The sequence below is a fragment of the Phascolarctos cinereus genome, unplaced genomic scaffold (assembly GCF_003287225.1).
Source record: "Phascolarctos cinereus isolate Bilbo 61053 unplaced genomic scaffold, phaCin_HiC Scaffold_9;HRSCAF=440, whole genome shotgun sequence".
NCBI classification, from domain to species: Eukaryota; Metazoa; Chordata; class Mammalia; order Diprotodontia; family Phascolarctidae; genus Phascolarctos; species Phascolarctos cinereus.
The window spans coordinates 115,242,384-115,265,092 of NW_027556402.1; the positions used below are offsets into that span (position 1 = coordinate 115,242,384).

Below are 22,709 nucleotides of genomic sequence, written 5' to 3' on the forward strand. Positions count from 1 at the left end.
CTCAGTTCTCTATATATTTGAGAAATGAGGCCCTCATCAGAGATACTTACCATAAAGATTGTTTCCCAGCTTTCTGATTTCCTTCTATGCTTGGTTGCATCAATTTTGTTTGTGCAAAAGCTTTTTAATTTAATATAATCAAAATTATCTATTTTATATTTGTAATGCTCTCTATCTCTTGTGTGGTCATGAATTCCTCTCCTCCCCATAGATCTGACAGGTAGACTATTCTTTGCTCTTCTAATTTGCTTATGGTGTCACCCTTTATGTCTAAATCATGTACTCAATTTTTACCTTATCTTGGTATATAGTATGAGATGTTGGCCTATACTTAGTTTGTGCCCTGTTGGGCACAGTTTTCCCAGCAGTTTTTCATCAAATAGTAAGTTCTGTCTACTTTCATTTTATGGGAGAGTTCATCCCAATCACATTCAGTTATGATTACTGTGTATGTCCCTGTATCTTATTTTTCCTCCTGTTGATCTTCTCTCTCCTTTCACCCTTTACTTCCTTAACAGTGTTTTGTTTCTGTCTACCACCTCCCCTGGTCTGCCCTCCCTTCTGTCACCACCACCCCCTATCCTTTACTTAATTTCTTCCCCTCATACTTTCCTGTTGGGTAAGATAGACTGTGTATATTATTCCCTCTTAGAGCCAATACTGATTAGAGGAAGGTCCAAGTGATGCCCATCACCCACCTTCCCATCTTTCCCTCCACTGTAAAAGGTTTTTCATGCCTCTTCATGTGAAATAATTTACCGCATTCTATCCCTTCCTTCTGTACCCTTAATTTTTTTTGGTCATTCCTTCAAATTCACCTTGCACCCTTATCTTCTATGTATATTCCTTCTGCCTGTACTATTAGTGGTACAATTTATAAGAATTACAAATATCTTACATGTAATTGGAAAAAAAATTAAAAAGCTACTAAGTGGGGGGGGGAAAGAATCACAAGTATCATCTTCCCATGTAGGGATGTAAACAGCTTAGCTCCATTTCTTTTCCATTTTACCTTGTTAAGCTTCTCTTGATCAAATTTTTTGTTCAACTTTGTTCAATTCTGGTCCTCTTTTTAAAGTTTGAAATCCTTCTATTGCATTGAATGACCATTTTTTCCCCTGAAGTATTATGCTTAATTTTACCAAGTAAGTGATTCTTGGTTGTAGTCCTGGATGCTTTGTCTTCTGGGATATCATGTTCCATGACCTCCAATCCTTTAATGTTGTAGCTGCTGAGTCCTGTGTAATCCTCATTGAATTATTTCTTTCTGTTCACTTGTAGTATTTTTTCCTTGCCCTGATAGTTCTTAAATTTGGTTATAATGTTTCCTGGAGTTTTTATTTTGGTATCTCTTTCCTGAAGTGATTGGTGGATTCTTTGAATGCCTATTTTGCCCTCTGGTTCTAGGAAATTAATGTATCCTAATGAAGAAACTCTCTTTACTAATGTGTGGTGGACCTTTTTCTACTACTTAGAGTCTTAGAAAGTTGTCTGGAGCACTAAAAGTGCTTGGAAAAGTCTTGTGTATTAGGTAGTGTCTGAAACTTACTTTGTATCATCTTACCAGGAATATTGTAAAATTTTTAAAAATGTGGTCAATAGAAGTTAGCTCAGAATATTTTGCCTTTCTAATGGTCAATAGACCATCCAACCTGAGGGCACTCTGAAGTTGTATTCAATTTTTGTCTTTTTATCCCCAGCACCCAACACAGAGCCTGGCAACAAAATTATTGCAGTAGTGAAGCTCTATCCATGTCAGGTTAATGTTAATCTTTGCGAAATCACATTTTACTTACACTAGAAATTTAGCACCTTAAACATGTTTTAAACGATCCCTTTAATACAGAAAGAGAAACACATTTGCCTTGGTGTTCTACTACCTTTATAGCAGAGTGTTGATTTAAGAAATAGTTACATTTAGGAAACCATTCATAATTTAAGGAAGTGGGTTGGACTTATAGTTCATATCTGAAGGTAGGTTTCTATAGTCTGCAATCATCTTTTTTTTTTAAATTATACTATGTTATGGAAATGCTTATTTTATTCCATGAATTAAAAATTTTATTAAAAACTTAGAATGTGGGTATTTCATACATTAAAAGTTTAAAGAGACACTGAGTGGCATTGAGTCTGAACCTCTTATTCTTCACAAGAAGAAACTTAGCCCACAGAGGTGAAATGGCTTTCCTGCCCAAAATGCACAGGGACCTTGGACTCCAAAGTCGATAATTCTTCCCCTTGGACCATACTGCTTTATTTCTGTAGCATGGTGATATTTCAAAACAGCCTGTGAACAAGCTATAATCTATTTTTGGTATTGCAGATTTGCCGCAAACTTAATGGGATTCGAATGACCTGTTGTAAAAGTGCCAAAGACAGGACGTCTATGTCAGTTACCCTGGAGCAATGTGCCATCTTGAGAGATGAACATCAGTTGCACAAGGACTTCTTCATCCGGGCGCTGGATTGTATGAGAAGGTACCATACTGCTATTGTTTTCTGCTTCCTCCTTCTCCACCCCTTCCTCAGCCATTCCTGCCTTCATTATTTCAAATGCATGCCACACTCTGTGATCAAACACTTAGTGTTACTAAGAGGATTTTGATTATTTGCCATTTGTGACATGAAAGACAAAAGAAATTCATGTCTTCTGCTACATGCCTTTAGTCTATAAAAGAACACTCAGCTTCATTTTTTTTAAATGGGGGGATAGGGAGGGAAGAAGGGATCATTCTCATGTTTAATAATAGCCAGGGAACATATATTTCATCTTGATTTATTAAGACATGAGTTGAAAGGTATGTGTGCAGAGAATGTTAGAGCTGGAAGGAGCCTCAGAGATGAGGTCCAGTGCCATCATTTTACAAATGAATCAAGTATGTCATTTTTTGGAGAAGTATTTGCATTGAAAATCATAGAGTCTTAGAATGTCAGTGCAGTGTGGAAACCTTAAGATCATCTGGCTTGATCTCCTCAATTTAAGCAGATGAGGAAGTTGAGTTCCAGTAAGTGACTAGCCCAAGGCATCACAACTAGTTAGTATCAAAATTTTTTGATCACTTGTCCACTAAGTTTTCTTGAGTATCTCAAATAACACCTCCGTACAGCTTAAATAAAGCACAGGCTTCCAAAGGTATGATTAATAATACACCTCCCCTGCAGCGCCTGCCTTCACACTGGTAACCTCCTTCCTTACATTCTTTTCATATCATTCATCAGGAGAATAGAATGACACTTGAAAAAATAAAGAACAGTGTAGCAACACAGATGGTTTAAATGCTGTGCCTAAAGTCATGCTTCTAGATTAATTTCCAAAGTAATTAAATCTAGAGTCAAAGCAGTAATGGAGGAAAAGTGCCTTGTTCACAGTGTCTGTCAGCAAGGACAGAAGTTAATTAAAAAGTTAAACAAACTTGTCTCTGTTACAAAGGATGGATTAGAAGAGTACCCATAATATGGGTGGGCAAGTCTACCCTGCCCCCAGTCTTATACTTCCACATGATACATTAGAGGGGGCTACTGTTTGCCTCGAATGTCATTAACGTCCCAGGTCCCTTTATCCATGCAACAGCTTAGCAACAGCAGCTGACAGTGGTGTGTGCTTTCTTTATGCTGATTGCAGGGTTTTTTTCCCCCTCCACTCATGAGAAATCCCTAAAGTTCCTCAACTTTTGTTATTTCATATCCTTTTTGGCATTTTCATCATTCATTTCTTCATTTTTGGAATAATGTATGTGGATATCAGAGCCCCGACGTGGATATTTTGACTATAAGAAACCCACTAACTTGATGTCAAATATATTCATCCAAGCATTAGATGCAGCATCTTGGTACAGAATTCTTTATCTCTCATTAAAAAATCCTGTATAAGTTTGACAAAATGGGTTTTATAAAATGGAAAAGGAAAACATTTGGATTATGTGGTATACAGTTCAGATAAACCCTTTGGCCTAGCAACAGTTTAAATTAATATGATACGTTATCGGAAAGGTAATATAATCAATGTATAGCTATTGTTTGAGGTTAGGAGTAAATGAAAGTAAATAAAGTATCCATGAGCTTTGTAATATAACTCTAGAAAATATAATGAGGCAGTGTGCTGTAGCAGATAGAGAGAGATGGCCTTAGACATAAGAAGTCCCGAGTTCAAGCTTTGCCTCTGACACATACTTTCTGTTTGACCCTAGGCAGGTCACTTAACTTCTCAATCCTCCCAGCAACTCTCTAAGACTGTAAGTTATAGAAAAGGTGTTTCCCTTATCAGTGAAATTATAAATCCAGCCCCTATCCCTATAACTAGTGAATGAAAGTATGTATTTTCATGTCATACAATTTAAGGAAATGATGTCAATCCTGAACTTCACATGGCATGCCATACTCTCCCAGAATAAAGACAAGTCAGTCATAGCCATAAGTTAGATGGCCAGTTTGTGAGTGTGTTACCTGAGGGTGATAACCATCAACCGTTGAGTAATTTCATGTGTCCCCTCAAAATATCTCAAGAAATTTTGATCTTAAAAGGACCCTCACCAGCTCCTAGGTGTTGAAACTCTCAGTATTTCCCAGAAGTTCCTGTCCTTAATTGAAGAACTACCATACAAGGTCAAGTTGTAATCAACTATCTCTTCAGATTAACCTGAGCTAAGTGGAATTCCTAAGGAAAGCCCAGAATAACCATTTCCCCAGGTGTTCTTTCACAAAGAGCTGGTTTAAATTTGCATCAAAACCCCTGACCCAGAAGTGGGTGGATGAGGCTCTCTGTCCCCAGAGTTGACAATAACCCAAGGAAAGTTCAGCATCTTCAGATGTTCTAGAAATAGTCAAGAGTCTGTTGGTATAGGAAGGAAGATTTTTAAAAACTAGGTACAATATACCCACTTTGAGCTATAGGTGTGACATCTGATAAAGCTCATTTTGCAGTATCTCATGGTCCCACTTAAATACACATTCTGATGTGCAACTGTTTGTGTTCCTTCCTGATACCCAGGAACTCTGGCTTCCTTTTTTGAATCTACTGGGATCTCAGGTTTATAACAAGTCAAATGCCTCATCTCTAGCAGGACCCTCTTATCACGGTCCCTAGAACTGGAATTTCTTTGTGCACTGGAACTAGTGTACATACTGTGATTGTAGGCTGGAGGCACCTTCATTTTTTATTCCCTTTCATGTTCCTTAATTCAAGTTTCACCTTTCTGCACAATCATATCACTTTATCTACATTTCATGCCCCTCTTTGTGTTTCACATGACCAGTTTCAGTATCAGCTCACTAAAACTGAACAAACACACTCACTCCATCTCCATTTTCAACACACTCCATCCAGTTAGCCCCAGGGGTTCCTACTTCACTGACACCATGGATTACTAGCATAAAGAAGTGACAGAAGTTTTCTTTATAACCCAAGGGGAAATTAATCACCCTCTCAATCAATCCCCTTCAAATGTAAGGGACCTCTTCAATTCAGGACACAATATCAAACACCTTTTTGAAGGTGATCATAGTAAACACTTAGGGAAAACAGCATTTTTCTCAGGTGGTCAATTTAATTTATGATATTAAAGCATGATTGCTAAAGCCAGGAAGAATTCAAGGAAATAAAACAACAACAAATAGAAGAACAGAAGTGATAAGAAGGTATGATATATGGGTGAGGTGAATGTCATCTAATTTCTATGTTAGAAAAAGCTACCTCCTCTCTGGAGTTATAAAATGTAACGTCGATATACAAACTCCAGCAGCTTTATTGTTATAATCCTCACTTTTAATGTGAGCATTCATCTTTGACAACCCTTTTCCTATCATGTACTCCGTAATGTCTATAGTGAGGCAGAAACATAACTCACACATCTGGGAATCAGTCCCAGGTTGGTTGCTGATTTTCTTTGTTCTTTTGGGCAAGTCACTTTATTTGCATGGGTCCCAGTTTCCTTCTCTATAAAATGAGGGAGCTGTGCCCTCTTTTAGGTTCTTCCAGCTCCAGTATTCAGTATGTACATGGCACTATGTCCAATAAAACCACATTCATCCAGACCCACTATGTTGGGATTGTCAGAAAGTTAAAATTTGTAAAGAGATTGGGTAAAATTTCCACCTCTCTTTTTTAAGAAGAGGCTTTCAAGCAAATCTCCATCATAAATAAGGGTACACCGAGGAGCCAACTTCAGTAAACCAACCTTTAAAATTGCTTTGTGCAAAGATTTGTGCTGGGAGTGGAACATGCATAATTGCTCCTAGGTGCTCATATACAACTTGAGTGATTCAGGTGTGTGTAGATAAGTAAATCTGAGGTCATTGAAGAATTGAGACACCTAAGGAAGGCTTCTTGGATAAGGTGATACTTGAGATAAGGCTTGAAGGGATTGAAAGATCCTGAGATTCAGACCTGGAAAGACAAATCACCATAGGCAGGAAGAGTGCAATGAGGGCATAATATGAAAAGGCAGGTTTGGGGAAAACTTAATAGTCCAAATTGACTGGAACATAGAGTATGTGGTTAAAATACGAAATTAAGAAAGGCAAAATAAAGACTGAGTAGGGAGAATCTTAAAGGCTTAGCACTTTATATTTAGTTTCCTTAGTAAGTTGGATCCTAGTGGCAATAAAGAGCTGATGAAGGTTTTTAAGAGAAAAAAGATGTTCTAACCTGTATCTTAGGAAAATTATTTTGGCAGCTGTGTGGAAGTTGTATTAGGAAGAGAGACTAGAATCAAGGGATCTGATAAACAGGCTAGTACAACAGTACGAGTGAAATGAAAAAGGCTTTAACTGCGGTGGTAATCATGTGAAAGTGGAAAGAAGGAGACATGTAAATGATGTACAGCTAGAATTACCAAGTAAATGGATATGGAGGTCGAGGGAGATGGGAGAGTGTGGGATGATTTCAAGATAACGAACTGGTGAATGGAAGCATAGTGGTGACCTTAAAGAAAAAAAGGGGTGTTTGGAAGAAACAGTCAGAGGGAAGATGATAAGTTCTATTTTGGACACATTAACAACTGTTGATTTAAATTACCATATGTATGAAGAATAAATCACGGACTTTGAAGGTGTCTAGACTATGTACTTCAACCTCTGCATTTTACAGATGAGAAAACTGAAGCTAAGAAAAATTAAGTAATTTTCAGGAGGATAGCACTAATTAGTGGACAGAACCAAGAGTAGAAATCCAGTCTCTTGTTTTCCATTTGATTGCTCTTCCCTAGTTAACATTGCTTCTTCTATATTTCTTAAAATTATAAATATAAACCATATTTCTTAAAATTATTCAGTAACATAGTTTTCACCCGTTAATGTGGCTATTCAAATTGTTACCAAAATTGTTAGCTTTACCATGGATTTTCATTGCCTGGACATGGTTCTGCTACCTTCTTTACCCTTTAAAATCATCTAAGAACGTTTCTCAAAAAATGGATTTGTAATAGCTTCAAGCTAAGTACTTCATTGTTACCTTTATTCTGCTTAGCTGAAAGTGTAAGTAACTAAGCTCCTCTTCAAAAATGAGAAATGGGGTATCAGTGTAGGCACACGTTGTGGCAACACTCCTAAATGTAGGCAGAACCAGATTAAAATGTCATAATGTAATTGGGAAATATTTAACAAAAAAAATACAGTAGAACACAGATGATGTTAATTTGTGATTTTTAAGTTTATGTGTGCCTGCCAGTGATCCTTGTATGCACTTTAGTGACTCTCAGTTTCTATATGAGTTTAACACTCTGACAACATATAGAACACTGATTGGGGGTTAGGATAAACGAGTGTTTAAATCCCTTCTGAGACATTTACTAGTTCTAGTGATCTGAGCAAGTCTTTTCACCTTCACCTCCTCAGTTTTCAGATGCAGAAAATGGAAATAATAATACCACCTGCCTCATAAAATTGTCATAAGGATCAAGTGAGATAATACCTAAACAGTGTTTCCTTTGATTTTACGTGTATTCTAAGTAATACTCAGAAAATTCATTCTTGTAGACTTTCAGGTCCATAAAGCACTTTTATTTTCCTCTCATAAGACCTTGGGACATGAGTAGCTCATTGTCTGTAGGTCCATAGGATGTGTCTGTTCTTCAGATAGTTTATGAAAATGCTCTTTGCATGTGCCATCTTTCAAAAATTATGAGTTTCCTTATCTACATTACATACATGAAATTAATGTGTGAAAGTGGGAAACTTTTGTGGTTGTTGTTGTCATTCCTAAGCAGAGGAACAGAAGGTAAAGGCAAGGGCTTGGGAAGGCTTGGCACCAGGTAACTAAATTCAGAATTAATGTTTTAAAAAGTAGAGGCAGTGTGACAAAGTGGATAGAAAGCCATTCTTGAAGTTACTAAGACTTGGCTTCAAGTCCTGCCCTGAAGGATACTGGCTTTCGGACTCTGAGCAAGTTCCTTAACCTGTCAGTCACTTAGCTCTCAAGGAATCGAAGATGCAGAGAAGACAGCAATCTGCACTGCTAAAAGTGGCTTCCCCATCTGGGGGCTCCTAAGCCAATGAAAGCACAGTTCCAGGCGCTGTCCCAGAGTCCCTATCTGTCACCATTGGTGCCTAGCCATTGTGAGACTTTTGAATGGCCACATTTTCATTCTTTTTATTTTGTGGCTGGATGTTTTCAGCTTCCCATTTTTCCTATCCCACTTCAGTACCATTAATGCCTTTACAATGTCACTTGAAAAGGCTCATGCATATCTGGCTTGATTCCTCCTCTCCCAAACATCTGTTACGGAAGCCAGCTAACTTGTGGGAGCACCTGAAGAAAGCTTTCTGTTATCTGTCCATTTTCATTTCTAAAGCCTTAACTCTACTCTCCACCAGCAGGATCCGCAATGCATCATGACATCATTAAGGTCCACATCAGTTCGGTGCTTTGTGATGATTTGTAAAGAGGATTTTTAGAAACCTTTCAACTCTTATGTTAAAGACAAGCTGAGAATGCGCGCACACACACACACACACACACACACACACACACCCCAAATTAGACTGAATTATGAAAGCTTTTCTCTTTAAGAGCAGACAGGAAGAAATGAATTCTGTTGTGAGTCAATGTATCTGTAAAAATAATTGAGGTTGAACTGACACACAATTGCACTGTTCTATTCTCTTTTGCTAGTTTTTTTTTTCCTTAATGGGACTCTGAGATTCTGATAAGGCTGTATCACTTACATGTCACAGCCATTTTTATTTATCTCTGCTGATGTTACTTTATCAGCCCCGTTGCTGTTCTTGTTCAGTCATTTCAGTCATGTCCAACTCTTCTTTACCCCATTTGGTATTTTCTTGGCGAAAATATTGAAGTGGTTTGTCATTTCCTTCTCAAGCTTATTTTACAGATGAGGAAACTGAGGCAAACAGGGTTAAGTGATTTGCCCAGGGTCACACAGCTGATAAGTATCTGTGGCCAAATTTGAACTCAGAAAGATGAGTCTTCCTGATTCCAGGCCCAGCACTCTATCCACTGTGCCAGCTAGCTGCTTAATTATTAGCTCTACTAATCCTCAATGGTTTTTACAGTTGAAATGATTGACAAGTTATTGATAAGAATAAATCATGGCATTCAATCAGTCTGTAAATAGTAAATGCCTACTATAAGCCAAGTTCTGTGCTAGGAGCTGGGGATACAAGAACAAAGAATGAAATGATCCTTCCTGGTATGTGTGGTTCCATTACATTATAAACATTGTGTTGGGACATCACAGACTTATTACTCTTACAATGTAGGGTTTTGATCACTTGGTCTTACCATTTAACCCATGGGGGAGAAGTAAAAAGTGAGTAGTAGACAACAGCTGTCTCACAGGATTAGTCACTAATACAGGAAAAAGAAATTGTTCTTTTGCTAAGCGTCCTTGTCTTCCATGAAATCTTAAAGCAATTAAAAATTCCCATGGATTTAGAAGAAGTCACAGCATCTAAGTGATGTACTTTCTTCCTCAGGAGATATGTATGTGTTTCTTCCCTTGATGTCAGAAGTCTTGGACAGGGAGATGCAAATAAATGTGACATTCTCTCCCATTTTAGGAATAGAATGGTGTCTCTCTCCACCCCCCATTCTGATCCTTCTCTACCCTGAAACTTATTTCTTGAAATCACCTCTATTTTTGTTTCCTTTTCTATATTACTGTCTGTTGATACAGAGCTGCTGTCTTTTTTTTTCTTTGCATTATCTCCTGGGTCACAGCTCCAAGAGAAAGACAACATCAGAGACTGAGTTAATTGAAGCTCACCAGGTGTCCTTGCAGCCAGGGAGAGTTGGGAGAATGAACAGCGCCATTACTCTAGCATTTTCTCTGATCAGCTATGTCTTTTGCTCCTTGGTCAAGTGCTGTTATGGATTACAGACATTGCTTGAGTCTACAACTGTTGTCTTTAAACAGAAACAGAATTGAGCCATGGATATGTCACTTACATTTTCAGGTTATCTTCTCCTTAAGAAAATCTGCCTTTTCTATTATGATTAAGCCAGATTTGATTCTGTTACTAGCACTTTGCCTTAGCCTGCTTAGTTGGCAAATATTTATTCTCTTACAATTCAATTCAATGAATATGTATCAAGCACTTATATATAATGTGAGAGGTAGTCTAGGACGGCTTTGGAGTCAGGAAGACATGGGTTCAGAGCCTACTACTCACATGTACATGCATGTCACTTAACTTATTAAAGCCCTTGGTTCTGGCAGTCTTAAGAATTTAAGTTATAGAGGTTGTCATCTGCATATGTAAGAGTTTTCATACTTCTAGGCCCCTTCACAGATGAAATCCATAAGTTTAGACCTCTCTTCCCCGTTGCTCCCCAAAAGGGTATAATACGTTTTGTTTGGCCCTGTAACTCTTTTCCCACAGCCAGATCCAATAGCTAGATCAAGTACAGATTGCACTTATTCTGGCTTCATGGGGCTTGATCAAAAAGTCTCCCCTCCCTGGAGCAGAGAAGGGAATTATCTTCATCTAAGTTTCTCTGGTATAGACAGAAGGATAAGGGTGGAAGCTGAATTAGACAAGAGGAAGTTGGTACCCAAAGATAAAGATATTGGAAATAACTGGTAGTGGTGTCTGAAGTGGAAGCCAAGGCCAGGAGTTAAGAGTAGAAAAGGTAGAGCTGAATAGGCCTGAGGGGGTTGGAAGGGAAGATTGGTTCATACTCAGAAACACAGTGGAAACCTGGCTAGTACTAGCAGGAGATGAGTTGAATACCAGTTTCACCACAGGGTGCTGAATGACAAGATGGCCAGTTTGTCACATTTTCTGGCCTTGAATGAGGGAGGGAATGGATCATGTAGGTTCTTCAACCTGGCCATGTTGAACCTCAAGCTGGAAAGCTTCCCCTGTAGCTATAATCCGTAGGAATCTCTCTTTTGTTTTTTAACAAAACCTGAGTACCCCTTGCTCTAAGGAGTCTCCCAGAATTTCCTCTTATGCGGATGAGAACTTCTTCTCCGACTTAATTCTTAACCTAGGGTCCATGAAGCATTTAAAAAATATTTTGTAACTGTATTTAAGGGAAATGGTCTCTACCATAATGTTATGTATTTTATTTAATGCATTTAAAAATACTTATTCTGAGAAGAGATCCATAGGCTTCAGTAGAAGCCTGCCAAAAGGGACCATGACACCAAAAAGGCAAAGAGCCTCTGTTTTAGAGACTTGCCTGAGTCATTGAGAAGATTAAGTGACTTGCCCAGGGTCACACAGCCAGTAAATATCAGAGGCTGAACTTGAATCCAGATCTTCCTGCCTCCAAGACCCTGTTCACTATACCATTGTCTTCTATGCCAAATGTGAGACCCATTTTTATTTGCATAGAATATTTATCATCCATCTATTTCTAGCATACAATTGTAATCTTATCTATAATACAATTCCATAAATATTATTATTAAATATATGCTAGACTTAAGATATACTCTAGGTGCTGATAAGATAAGACACCATCCTTGTTCTCAAGAATCTTATAGTCTATTAGTAATAAGACAAATATACAAATAATTGTAGAACATATTATATCATAATTATAAGGTTTATAATCACCACTTATGTGCTTTAAAGTTTACCAAACCATCTGCATACATCATCTCATTTGATACTAAGCATTATGCAAGTGCTATAGGTATTATTCTCCCCATTTTATACCAAGAACAAATTAAGTGACTAGGCAAGGGTCTCATAATTAGTGACTAAAACAGGATTCATACCCAAGTGTTCTAATTCTAATTCCTACATTAACCACTGGACCTCATGTCCTGTTTTATTAATGTATAGAAGTCACCCAAATAAAATGGTGTGAGCGATTTCAGAGAAGAGAGAGGAAGGGACAGTGTAGACTCATCTGGGAGAAATACAAAGGCCAGTCCTTGTTCTGGGGAAAGGAGAGAATAAGCATTCATATAGTGCCTAGAAGTGCCAGGCACTTTACAGATATGATCTCATTTGATCTTCATAACAGCTCTGCAAGGTAGGTTCTGTTATTATTCCCCTTTTACAGTTGAGGAAGCTGAGGCAGACAGAGGTTAATTGACTTGCCCATGGTCACACAGCTCTTGAGTGTCTGAGGTAGTATTTGAACTCAGGTCTTCCTGACTCCTCACTGCTCTATCCATGGCACCACCTAGCTGTTGCTCGGGGAACTTTAAAGCCACCTATTGGTAAAGGTACTTAAATTCCTATTAGTTTTAGGAAGCACATTAAGCACTATTTAAAAAGAGGAATTGTGTGGCATAAGAAACTCCAGTTTACCAGACCGGGACCCCATGCCATATTCATCTTGAGTTTAATCAATCAGGATGGAACAAACATTCTGAATGGTGGCTCCGAACAGGACAGATTAACATAGAAGCTGTCTCTCAAGATATCCAAATCATGTTTATAAAGTACTTTCAAGAACCTTAAACAAAATGTGCACTGTGATTTTATCTGTCAGCTACCACTAATTAGCCATTTAATTTTTAAACCCTTATATGTACCAAGGCATTGTGCTAAGCACCAAAGGTACAAAGAATGAGGAGAGCATCCCTGCCCTCAAGGAACTTACACACTAAGGGAGGAGACAAGAAGGGTATTAATAGGTACATCCAAGATAAATATAAGGCAACCTTAGAGACGAAGGCACTATGTGATGGTAAGAATCAGGAAAGGCCAGACGTAGAAGGAGGTATTTGAGCTGAGTTTTGAAAGAAGCCAGGGATTCTAAGAGCCAGAATCGAGGAGGAAGGAGAGCATTCCAGGCATGGGGAACCAATAATACAAAGACACAAAAGAGGGAAATGGAACCTAACATGTAAGGAACAGTAAATAGGGGTCAGTATGCATGAACCTTGGAGCATATGGAAAAGAGTAACATGAAATGATTGGAAAGATAGGAAAGGACCAGGTTGTGAAAAGCTTTAAATGCTAAGCAAAAGATTTTCTATTTCATCCCAGAAGTAATAGGGAGACAGTCGGGTTTATTTAATAAAGGCATGAGATGGTTGGATGTATCATTTGGCTCAATCACCTCGGCAGCTTTGTGGAGAATGAATTTCAGTGTGGAAAGACTTGAGGCAAGGAGACTGATTATATATGGCTGTTGCAAAAGAACAGATAAGATAATGGGGACTCCCTCAGACACTTACTAGCTGGGTAACCCTAGACAAGTCTTAGGTCTGTAAGTCTTAGTTTTCCCCATCTGTAAAGTGGGGGTGAAAATAGCACCTATCTCATATTGCTATAAGGATCTAATATTTGTAAAGACATAATATTTATAAAGTACTTTGCAAACTATAAACTGCTAAATTATTATGTAATACTACTAGTAGTAGTATTGATAGAGGTATTTTCCTCATCAGGAAATTGTAGGTCTGGTCCAAAAGGGGAAAAAAAGAGAAATAAACCAGTGAACTTAAATGTTTCTCCATCCATCCTTGATGCAATACTGCCTGCTTCTCCTGTCTGGGGAAAGAAATTATCATTTCTCTCTTGTATTTAATAACTAATTATTAAATCAGGACCAAGGTTTTTCCTCTTTTATGCTTCCTTATCCAGAAATCATCCAGTGTGGAAAAATCTTGGGCAAAGACCTATCCAGGCTAAAGATCTAATCAAAGACAACAAAAGAAATTCTAAGTTTAGGCTAATGGGTGGATTCCTGCTCATTTTGTGTGGTCTGACAGGTCTGGAGTAGAAATAAGTCTCTTTGACCAAGACTTGGGTGATCTAAGTCGACCCCATTAGAATAAGCCCTCATTAGAATGAGGCTTCATTTTAATATTCATTCTCTCATTAATTGTTAACCAAATCAGAATTGATTACCACCCTCAGGAATACCTAACTTCCAAGGGCATATAAATTGTGAATCCATCACCATGAGGGGTCTTTGGCATTCCAGAATGCCTCTCATTAAAATGCTAGCATTTTTAATAAAATTACTAATTCCCCAGGAGAAAAAGATAATGGGGGCCTAAACTAGGGTGGTACCTGTGTGAATGGAGAGAATGAGAGATTTTGTAGAGGTAGAGATGGCAAAATCTGACAGCTGATTGGCTTAGTGTAAGTGAAGAGTCATTGTAAACCTGGATAACTGAAAAGATGGCAGTGCCCTGTTCAGAACAGTTGTGGGTTAGGTTCTACTGCCTCCTTTGGTAAGCCACCCAGTTGTTTGATGAACCTCATTGGAAGGAAATAGTTTCTCATAACTATCCCTTAAGTCCTTTCTGCTATAGGCTGAAAGCCTTCATATCAGGCTTCATTCAAAAAATGAAGTTTCCTTATGTATATCACACACATTCAAATAGAATTATTAGATTGGAAATGTTTCTGGAAGCAATAGACCAGAATGTAAAAGCAGGAACAGTTTGTTGGGGGAAGAAGAAAGAGTTTTGTTTTGGACACATTGAATGTCAGTTGCCTCTGGGACATGCAGTTTCAAATGTCCGATAAGCAGTTTGTGACGTGGGACTGGAGCTCGGAAGAAAGACTTGGGCTAGATATACAGATCTGGAAATTATCATCATAGAGATGGTAATGGAACCTTTGGGAGCTAACGAGCACACCAAGTGAGATGGTGTAATATCCTTTCTATATTCCTAAATTAGTGTGTAACTAGGAAATTGTGTGTGTGAGAACTAGATCTATTCTTTAATTTGTTTCTGGGAAATGTTTTATCCAACAGTAGCAATGTGCATTATTATGAAACAGGCGGACCTTAAAGAAAAGGCTGCCACTTTTAAATATACCTAAGAAAGCAATAAATTGTCATTATCTTACTGAAATTATTGCTGAAAACACTCAAAACATGCTGAGTCATATGAGCTGGTACCTTCTGAATTAGAAGAGAATTCTCCTCTATTTCATCTTCCAAATTGTCTCCCACCATTTTGATTGCCTTTGTTATTCCTGAATGCTTCGCATTGTCTCATCCTTCCCCCAGTGGACCTCTCTGGTATGCAAGCCCAGTTTTTTCTCCCTCTAAGCCCAGTGTCCTATCCACTATGTCGTGGTAAGAACACTCAGAAAGTGACTTTTGCATAATCACTACTGGATAATTAGTGTTAAAGACAAGGCTTGAATCCAGTTCTCCTGATTTTGAGTTCAATACTTTTTGTTTACATCATGACTACATCTATAATTAGAAAAGGAAAGAGAAAAAAAATGTACTTTCAAAGGTATACAACTAAAAATTATGAGAGACTTTTTTCATTGACAGGAACAATAGATCAGAAAAATGTTTCATGATCAGTAACGAATATTTGTATAAGATCAGGATTAATAAAATGGCTACCATTTATATAGCACTTAAAAGTTTGCAAAGCACTTTTAGTCATTCTGAATTAAACTTTGATGATTGATATGAATAATATATATTAATATGTAGTATGGTTGTGGTCTTTTGTAAATAAGTACATTTAATACCTAAGAATTCCCAGGAAAATTTCCTAAAATGGAAAGAAATATTTTGTATCAAATCTACTCCCTTATAATGTAAGATCATGGAATCAGAGTTGGAAGGGGCCTCAGAGACAATTTATTTCAACTGCCTTTTGTAGATGAGAAAACTGAGGCTCAGAGAAAAGGTCATATGAAACAATACAGTTAAAGAAGAAAATGTCCCATTTAAAAAAGAGCAACAGGGAATGAGATTCTACTGCTTTCTTTGGTTACCCTACCAGATGTTTAGCAAACCTTGTTGTGAAGAATTGCTTCCTCATAACCAACCCTTTACCTGTACTTCTCCTGTTGAAGTTCGAACCCTTTTTATTTTTATCTTGCTCTGGAGAGATAAAGACTAGTTGGTCACTTATCTTCTATGGATTAGGTCTTCATGTACTACATAATGAAACTTAGTTAAATATTCTATTCAAAATGTGCTGTTAGAGTTTAAGACATTCTTCTAATGGTCATGGGTAAAGAAGCTGAAAGTGATTGTAAAAGAGTGAGCCAAAAAAGAGAAAATTTTAAGATAGTAGGGAGAAGTTTTTTATAAAAACCCATAAAGGTAACAACTTAGTATTTAGCATAGTACCTACCGTGTAGTAGGTTAATGGATGCTTAGTGACTGAGTAACTGGCCTTGAGGAGAGAGAAACCTCTTAGGATGGGTCTGGAAAGAATGGATGTTTGGCAGACTGTGGAAACTCAATGACAAAAGGGCTTTTGTCTAGGATTACAGTGGTCCTGTCATCCTCTCCTGAGGATAGGTAAATGAATCATTTCTGCCTAAGCAAGGCAGCCACTGATGGAGAGATAACTCCACTATATTGGAAGAGAGAAAGTTACCACAAAAAGTTAGAGAAAGGACTCTTACGAGAGAAGTGAAGTTTACAGGTAGCTTTGAGTGTGTCAGCTTGGCAATCAATAAGCCTTTATTAGGTGACTACTATGTGCCAGGCACTTTGCTATAATCCCTGGAATTAAATAAACCCAAAGAAACTTTAAAAGCAAACTTCAAAGAATCCCTGGAAACACTCTAAGAGTCTGACACATTAAATAGGTTGTTTGAGATCAAGCTACTATCTTTAATGTTAGTACAGGAATAAGGAAGGAGCACCAAGAATGATGTGGAAGAAAGGTACCTGTTTATATCTTTGGTTTTATATGTGTTAAAGGTTTGAATGTTATCTGCACTTTTTTTTCTGTTCACTTAGGTTTAGTTGTTTTATTTTCTACAAAATTTAGAAAGTTCATGGTTATAAAACTGTGAGAATATTAGTAGATTTCTACCATGTGACTGTCTATCAGGATTTATTATGCCCTGCTGCTCAGACCAAGTGGTTGCAACACATTACTGCCACTTGTTAAGAGCCTACATAAATTACAGAGTCAGTTTTCTAAAAGATGCTAAAATTATGAAGTCAAACTTGTACCCTATATTTTAATACTATGATCAAATCAATCTTGAGTCTTCTATTCTCCAGTCTGAACATTCCCAATTCTATGTGGTCAGGTTTGGTTTTGTTTACAGACATAATCAGCAGTCATCAAATTGTTTACTGCACTAGTATATTACTCATACATTTTCAAGATAAAATTCATCCTCTCAATTTTACTTAATTTTTTTTAAAGACCAAGTCTCCTCACCTCATTCAAGCTGGAAGTTCGGGGGGGGGGGGGTCCTCCTCCCAGACCCAATCCTACTACTGATCTTGACCTCAAACTTCCTGAAGCAATTCAGGGTCCCCCACCCCTTTCCTAAGGACTTACCATATTAATGCCAGACTTAATGTGAACACCTAATCAGCTTAGTACTATTGCTCAGACCTCTTTGAGAGCAAGGGATCTACCAACCTCCGCCTCCCTGGTAGCAGGTAATATAGATGGCCTCTCAATTTTTCAACTGAAGAGTGGACTTCATTCTCCTGCTCTTTTGTCCATGGAAATAGCATGATATAGACCTGATTCTGTAATTTAGCTTCATAACATCAATTTAGACAGTTGAGGTTTTTTTTTCAATTGTACATTTTTGCTGCATCTTGTAATAGATATTTTCTTTTGAAGAGACCAGTGACAAAAAGAGAATAATATTAGAGCTGTCAGGAGATATTTTTTGTCAGAGAAAGGAATAAAGGCCAGTCCTTTTCCTCACCAGATTGAACTAGCTTTGTAGCAGCTATCCTTGAAATGGATGCATTTATTGAAAGCTGTTGGTTACTCTAGTAACTGAAAATTGGAGGGAACAAAAAAAACCCCTTCATTTTTCTTTTAAATCTTTGTGAACTTATATATTTGTTATAATTTTTCCTCTATCAGTTGATAACCTGGTCATGTAGTCTTAGCTGAAATGAGTGAGTTTTGCAGAGTTATGAAGTTAAATAAAGACATTGGCAGCTGGGAGACCTGCCTCCTCATAGGCTTTAGTCTATGAGAACTATTCAAGATCCATTTCTGGAATCTTAGATCTAGAGTGGCACCTTGAGCAACCAGTCCCATTGGCTGATTAGGCCTAGTCCAATCTTGACCTGAGAAAGATTCCCTTCTAATAACATGACTAACAAATGATCATTGGACCTGCACCATTTCACTTTAGGCTAGGTTTAATTGTTGGAAAATTTTCCCCAGATATTAAAGCTGAAAACTTCCTCTCTGAAGTTTAAGATCATAAGATCAATCAATCAATGAGCACTTATTAAGCATTTACCATATACCAGGTGCTTCATTAAACACTGGAGATACAAAGGAAGACAAAAACACAATCCTTGTCCTCAAAGAGATTTCATTCTGATGAAAGAGAGAAGAATGAAATGACTAGTTCCATGTAAGATTTATACAGTGTAGATGGAAGATAATCTTAGAAGGGGAAGGCTCTTGGAGCAGTGGGTACTGAAAGAGGCTGTCTCTAGGAGATGGCATTTGAGTTAAGTACTGAAGGAAGCCAGAGATTCTATGAAGTGTAAGTGAGGGAGAAGAATATTCTAGAGATGGCGGGTTAGACAGGACAGAGCCACAGAAAGGGGAAATGGAGCATCTTGTGTGAGGAAAAACAAGAAGTCCAGTTGGGTGGACTATAGAGTATGTGGAAAGGAAAGAGTAAAGTGTGAGAAGATTGGAATGGTAGGAAGGGTCTAGGTTCTGAAGAGGTTTAATGACAAACAAAGAAGTTTATAACTGATCCTGTTGGTTAAAAAAACACTACATTTTATTGGGTAGAGAAGATCTGACACGATCAGATCTGTACTTTAGGAAAATTGTTTAGACAGCTGTGAGGCAAATGGATTGAAGTAAGAGGAGAAACTTGAGTCAGAGACCGAGATTGAGTGCTTAAAGTGACCTTCAAGTTAGGAGTTCTTTAATTGGGGTCTGTGAACTTATTTTAAAAAATATTTCGGTAACACTGTTCCAGTAGGATTCATTTCCTTTGTAATCCTATGTGTTTTATTTTATGAATTTTAAAATATCATTCTAAGAACAGTGCAGCTAGGTGGCACAATAGATAGAGTGCCCAGCCTGGAGTCAGAAAGACTTCTCTTTGTGAGTTCAAATCCAGCCTTAGACACTAACTAGCTATGTGACTGTACCTCAGTTTCCTCATCTGTAAAATGAGCTGGAGAAGGAAATGGCAAACTGCTTCAGTATCTTTTCCAAGAAAGCCCAAAATGAGGTCATGAGGAGTCGGACACGACTGAAAAATGACTGAACAACAAGAAATTGTAAGAAGGGATCTGTAGGCTTTACTAGAATGGGGGATCTCTGACAAAAAAAAAATTAAGAACTCATGGATGAAATGCTATCTAGTTCAACTCCTTCATTTTACCTATAAAGAAACTGATGTCCAGAGAGCTTAAAGTCATATAGACTGCAAGTGCAGATCTGGGGTTTGGCTTCATATCCTGTGATTCCAAATCCAACACACTTTCCACTATTCTACATTGGTATTACTCTTCTGGCCTCTGGGGTTGAGCTAAACAGATCTAATCTCTCTTCCACATAAATGCTCTTCAGACACTTGAAGATGGTTATCCTATATCTACCTAAGTTTTCTTTCCTAAGGAAAGTATCAGCAGTTAACTTTGAGAATTTACAGAAGAAGATTTGGATATTCTGTCAAAGTATTTTTCCTAGGTATTTGTAATTACTTTATATTATGTCAGATCAATAAATATAGTCACTTCCCTCAAAATATTCCTTGCAGTCTGATAGTTCTTTAATATTAGGTAATATTGATAAATTAATGGATTTCAGAGATAGTAAGACATTGACAGCAAATTTAACCATTTGACAGCAAAGATCATTAATGAGTTTTGAGCTTCTTATGAACTTGTGAGGACTGTGTTGAATCTGTATTCTTACTCATCAGTACTTGGAATGAGGGCTAATGGGGAGAAGAGGAAAGCGTGGTAGAATTTCCAAGCCATTGAGAGAGTAACACTTTTCTTTAATTTTGCTTATGAGGCAAAAAAACTAATACAATGTTTTGAGAAATAAACTTATTAAAATCAAAGATGAAGTGATAAAAATAATGGATAAGTTGGAATATAGCTAGGGCAGGAATGTAGCAATGGTGATTACTTAGGGTTAGGAGCTATGGAGCTGTGCTGAGATCACCCTCAAAATAATGATAAGAATATTATATCCTACATTTCTGCATCCAGTTTAGAACCCTTATAATGAAATGTGTCTCATTTGGATAACCATGGAATAAAGTCATTATGAAGAAATATACTAAATAATAAACTTGAATACTTCTTTAAAAAATGTATTATTTATTTTAATTTTACATTCCTTTCATTTCTGAATATATTTCCCCCTACCCGGCAAGCCAACTTTTGTAAATGTAATCATAATAAATAAAGGGGGAAGGGAGCAGTTAAAAAAAAATCAACACATGAACTGAGTTGAATAGTATATATAGTGTTCCATAACCATAGTCCATAACCTCTGCAAAGAAGGAAAGAAAGTTCATTTTCTAATATCTCTCTGGAGTTTGTCTTACTTTGTATAAAAATACATTATTCAGTTTCATTTTCCTTGGTGTTTATGTTTGGTTTGGTTTCATTAGTGTTGTCTTTTTGAAATCCTTCCAATAATAACTACTTCCATTTGTTGTCATCATTGCCAAATTGTTGTGTGAGAGGTGAAACCTCAGAATTATTTTGAATTGCCTTTCTCTTGTTAAAAATTAGCTTTTGAATGCTAGAAACTTTACTGCTCTTTCTATTTACGCTGTTATTGTCCTTGTGTGTTTTATTTCCCCCGTTCTGCTTACTTCATATAAGTCTTCCCATAGTTCCCCAAATTCTTCATATTTATCATTTATAAAGACATCACACCATCATATTATTCCATTGTATTTGCATACCAACGTTGGTTTAGCCATTGCCCATCTGATAGACATCTATTTTGTTTCAAGGTCTTTGCTATCACAAAAAGTGCTGCTGAGAATATATTGATGTGTATGGTATCTTTCTATCCTTGACATATTTGGAGTATATGCTTAGATGGGTGATCCTTGGGTCATGGGATCATAGATTTAGAGAGAGAAGGGATCTTCAAGATAATCTAATCCAGTTTTAGAGTTGAGAAAACTAACTGAATGATCAAGTGAATTGGTAACGATCACACAGGTTAGCTCCTTGTTAGCAGCAGAGCCAGTATTTGAACCCAGACAACTAGATTCCAAATTTGTCACCCTTTCCATTATGCCATTTTAGTCACTGTTCTATTATCATTTCAAATGGCTTTCTAGAACTGTTGGAGCAATGTATTGCTCTATCGAAAGACCATTGCTGTGCTTGTCATCTTGCAGCTCCTTCATTGTCATCTTTGCCAATTTGTTGGGTGAGAAATGAAACCTCGGGGTTGTTTGGAATTTCATTTCTCTTAGTAAACCTGAGCTTTTGAAAGCTGGAATCCTGAATATGGAAATTATTTATAGTTATTCAGTGGGGCAAAACAAGGAGGAATAATGGAATTAATTGAATGAAAAAATAGATTGTCTCCACAAAAACATGATCAATGTGTTTGTTGATTAAATGGTGGAGAAACAGGAAGAAAATAACCATTCCCGGAGTCACTGGTAGGGAATGTCAGTGAAATACATCTGAATTTCTTTTAAATGATAAGAGAGAAGCACTGTAAAATGAAAAGAGCACTGAGCATGATGTCAAAAGATCTGAGTTCAAATGCCAATTCTGACCATGATCTGTGACCATGAGCAAGTCACCTGTGACCTCTATGAGCCCTGGTTCCCTCTTCTGTAAAAGAGATGTACTATCCCATAATGTTGTTGTAAATAACATGCTTTATGAAGTACTATTTAAGTGTGAATTATGATTTCCATAGTGAAAAATCATACCACAAGGTAATTAGAATGATAGCATATGGTCCTGCTTTAACTTAGACTTTAACAAAAGATTTGACAACATTTCTTGTGGAATTCCTATGAAATAGATACAAAGATATGATCTAGTTGATAGTACCATCAGGATAAATCAGAACTGGTTGAATAGCTGAATCCAAAGAGAAAAATCATTAATGATTCAATATCAACTCGGAAGGTCTTCGTTGAAGTGCCTAAGGTATCTAGCCCTGGCCCTTTGCCAAGTGATTTGGATAAAGGTCTAATTGGCATTCCTATAAAAATTGTATCTGACATAAAGCTTAGAGGACTAGTTAAGGTGAATGAAAATGGATTCAGAATTCCAAGAAAAAAATTCTTGATAGACTCCAATACTGTGTCAAATCTAAGATGATGATATTTAAAATCTTCCACTTAGATTCAAAAAAAATCAACTTCACGAGAACAAGATGGAG

At 37.3% G+C, this 22,709-nt stretch overlaps 1 protein-coding gene across 1 annotated transcript in view; it reads left to right on the top strand.

Moving 5' to 3' along the window:
* The window catches only part of INPP4B (inositol polyphosphate-4-phosphatase type II B), a 917,092-nt gene that overhangs the window by 842,524 nt on the left and 51,859 nt on the right, over positions 1 to 22,709 (top strand). Inside the window, 1 exon segment of the mRNA XM_078148459.1 lies at positions 2,324 to 2,478. Within this exon segment, the coding sequence (XP_078004585.1) occupies positions 2,324 to 2,478 (155 nt within the window).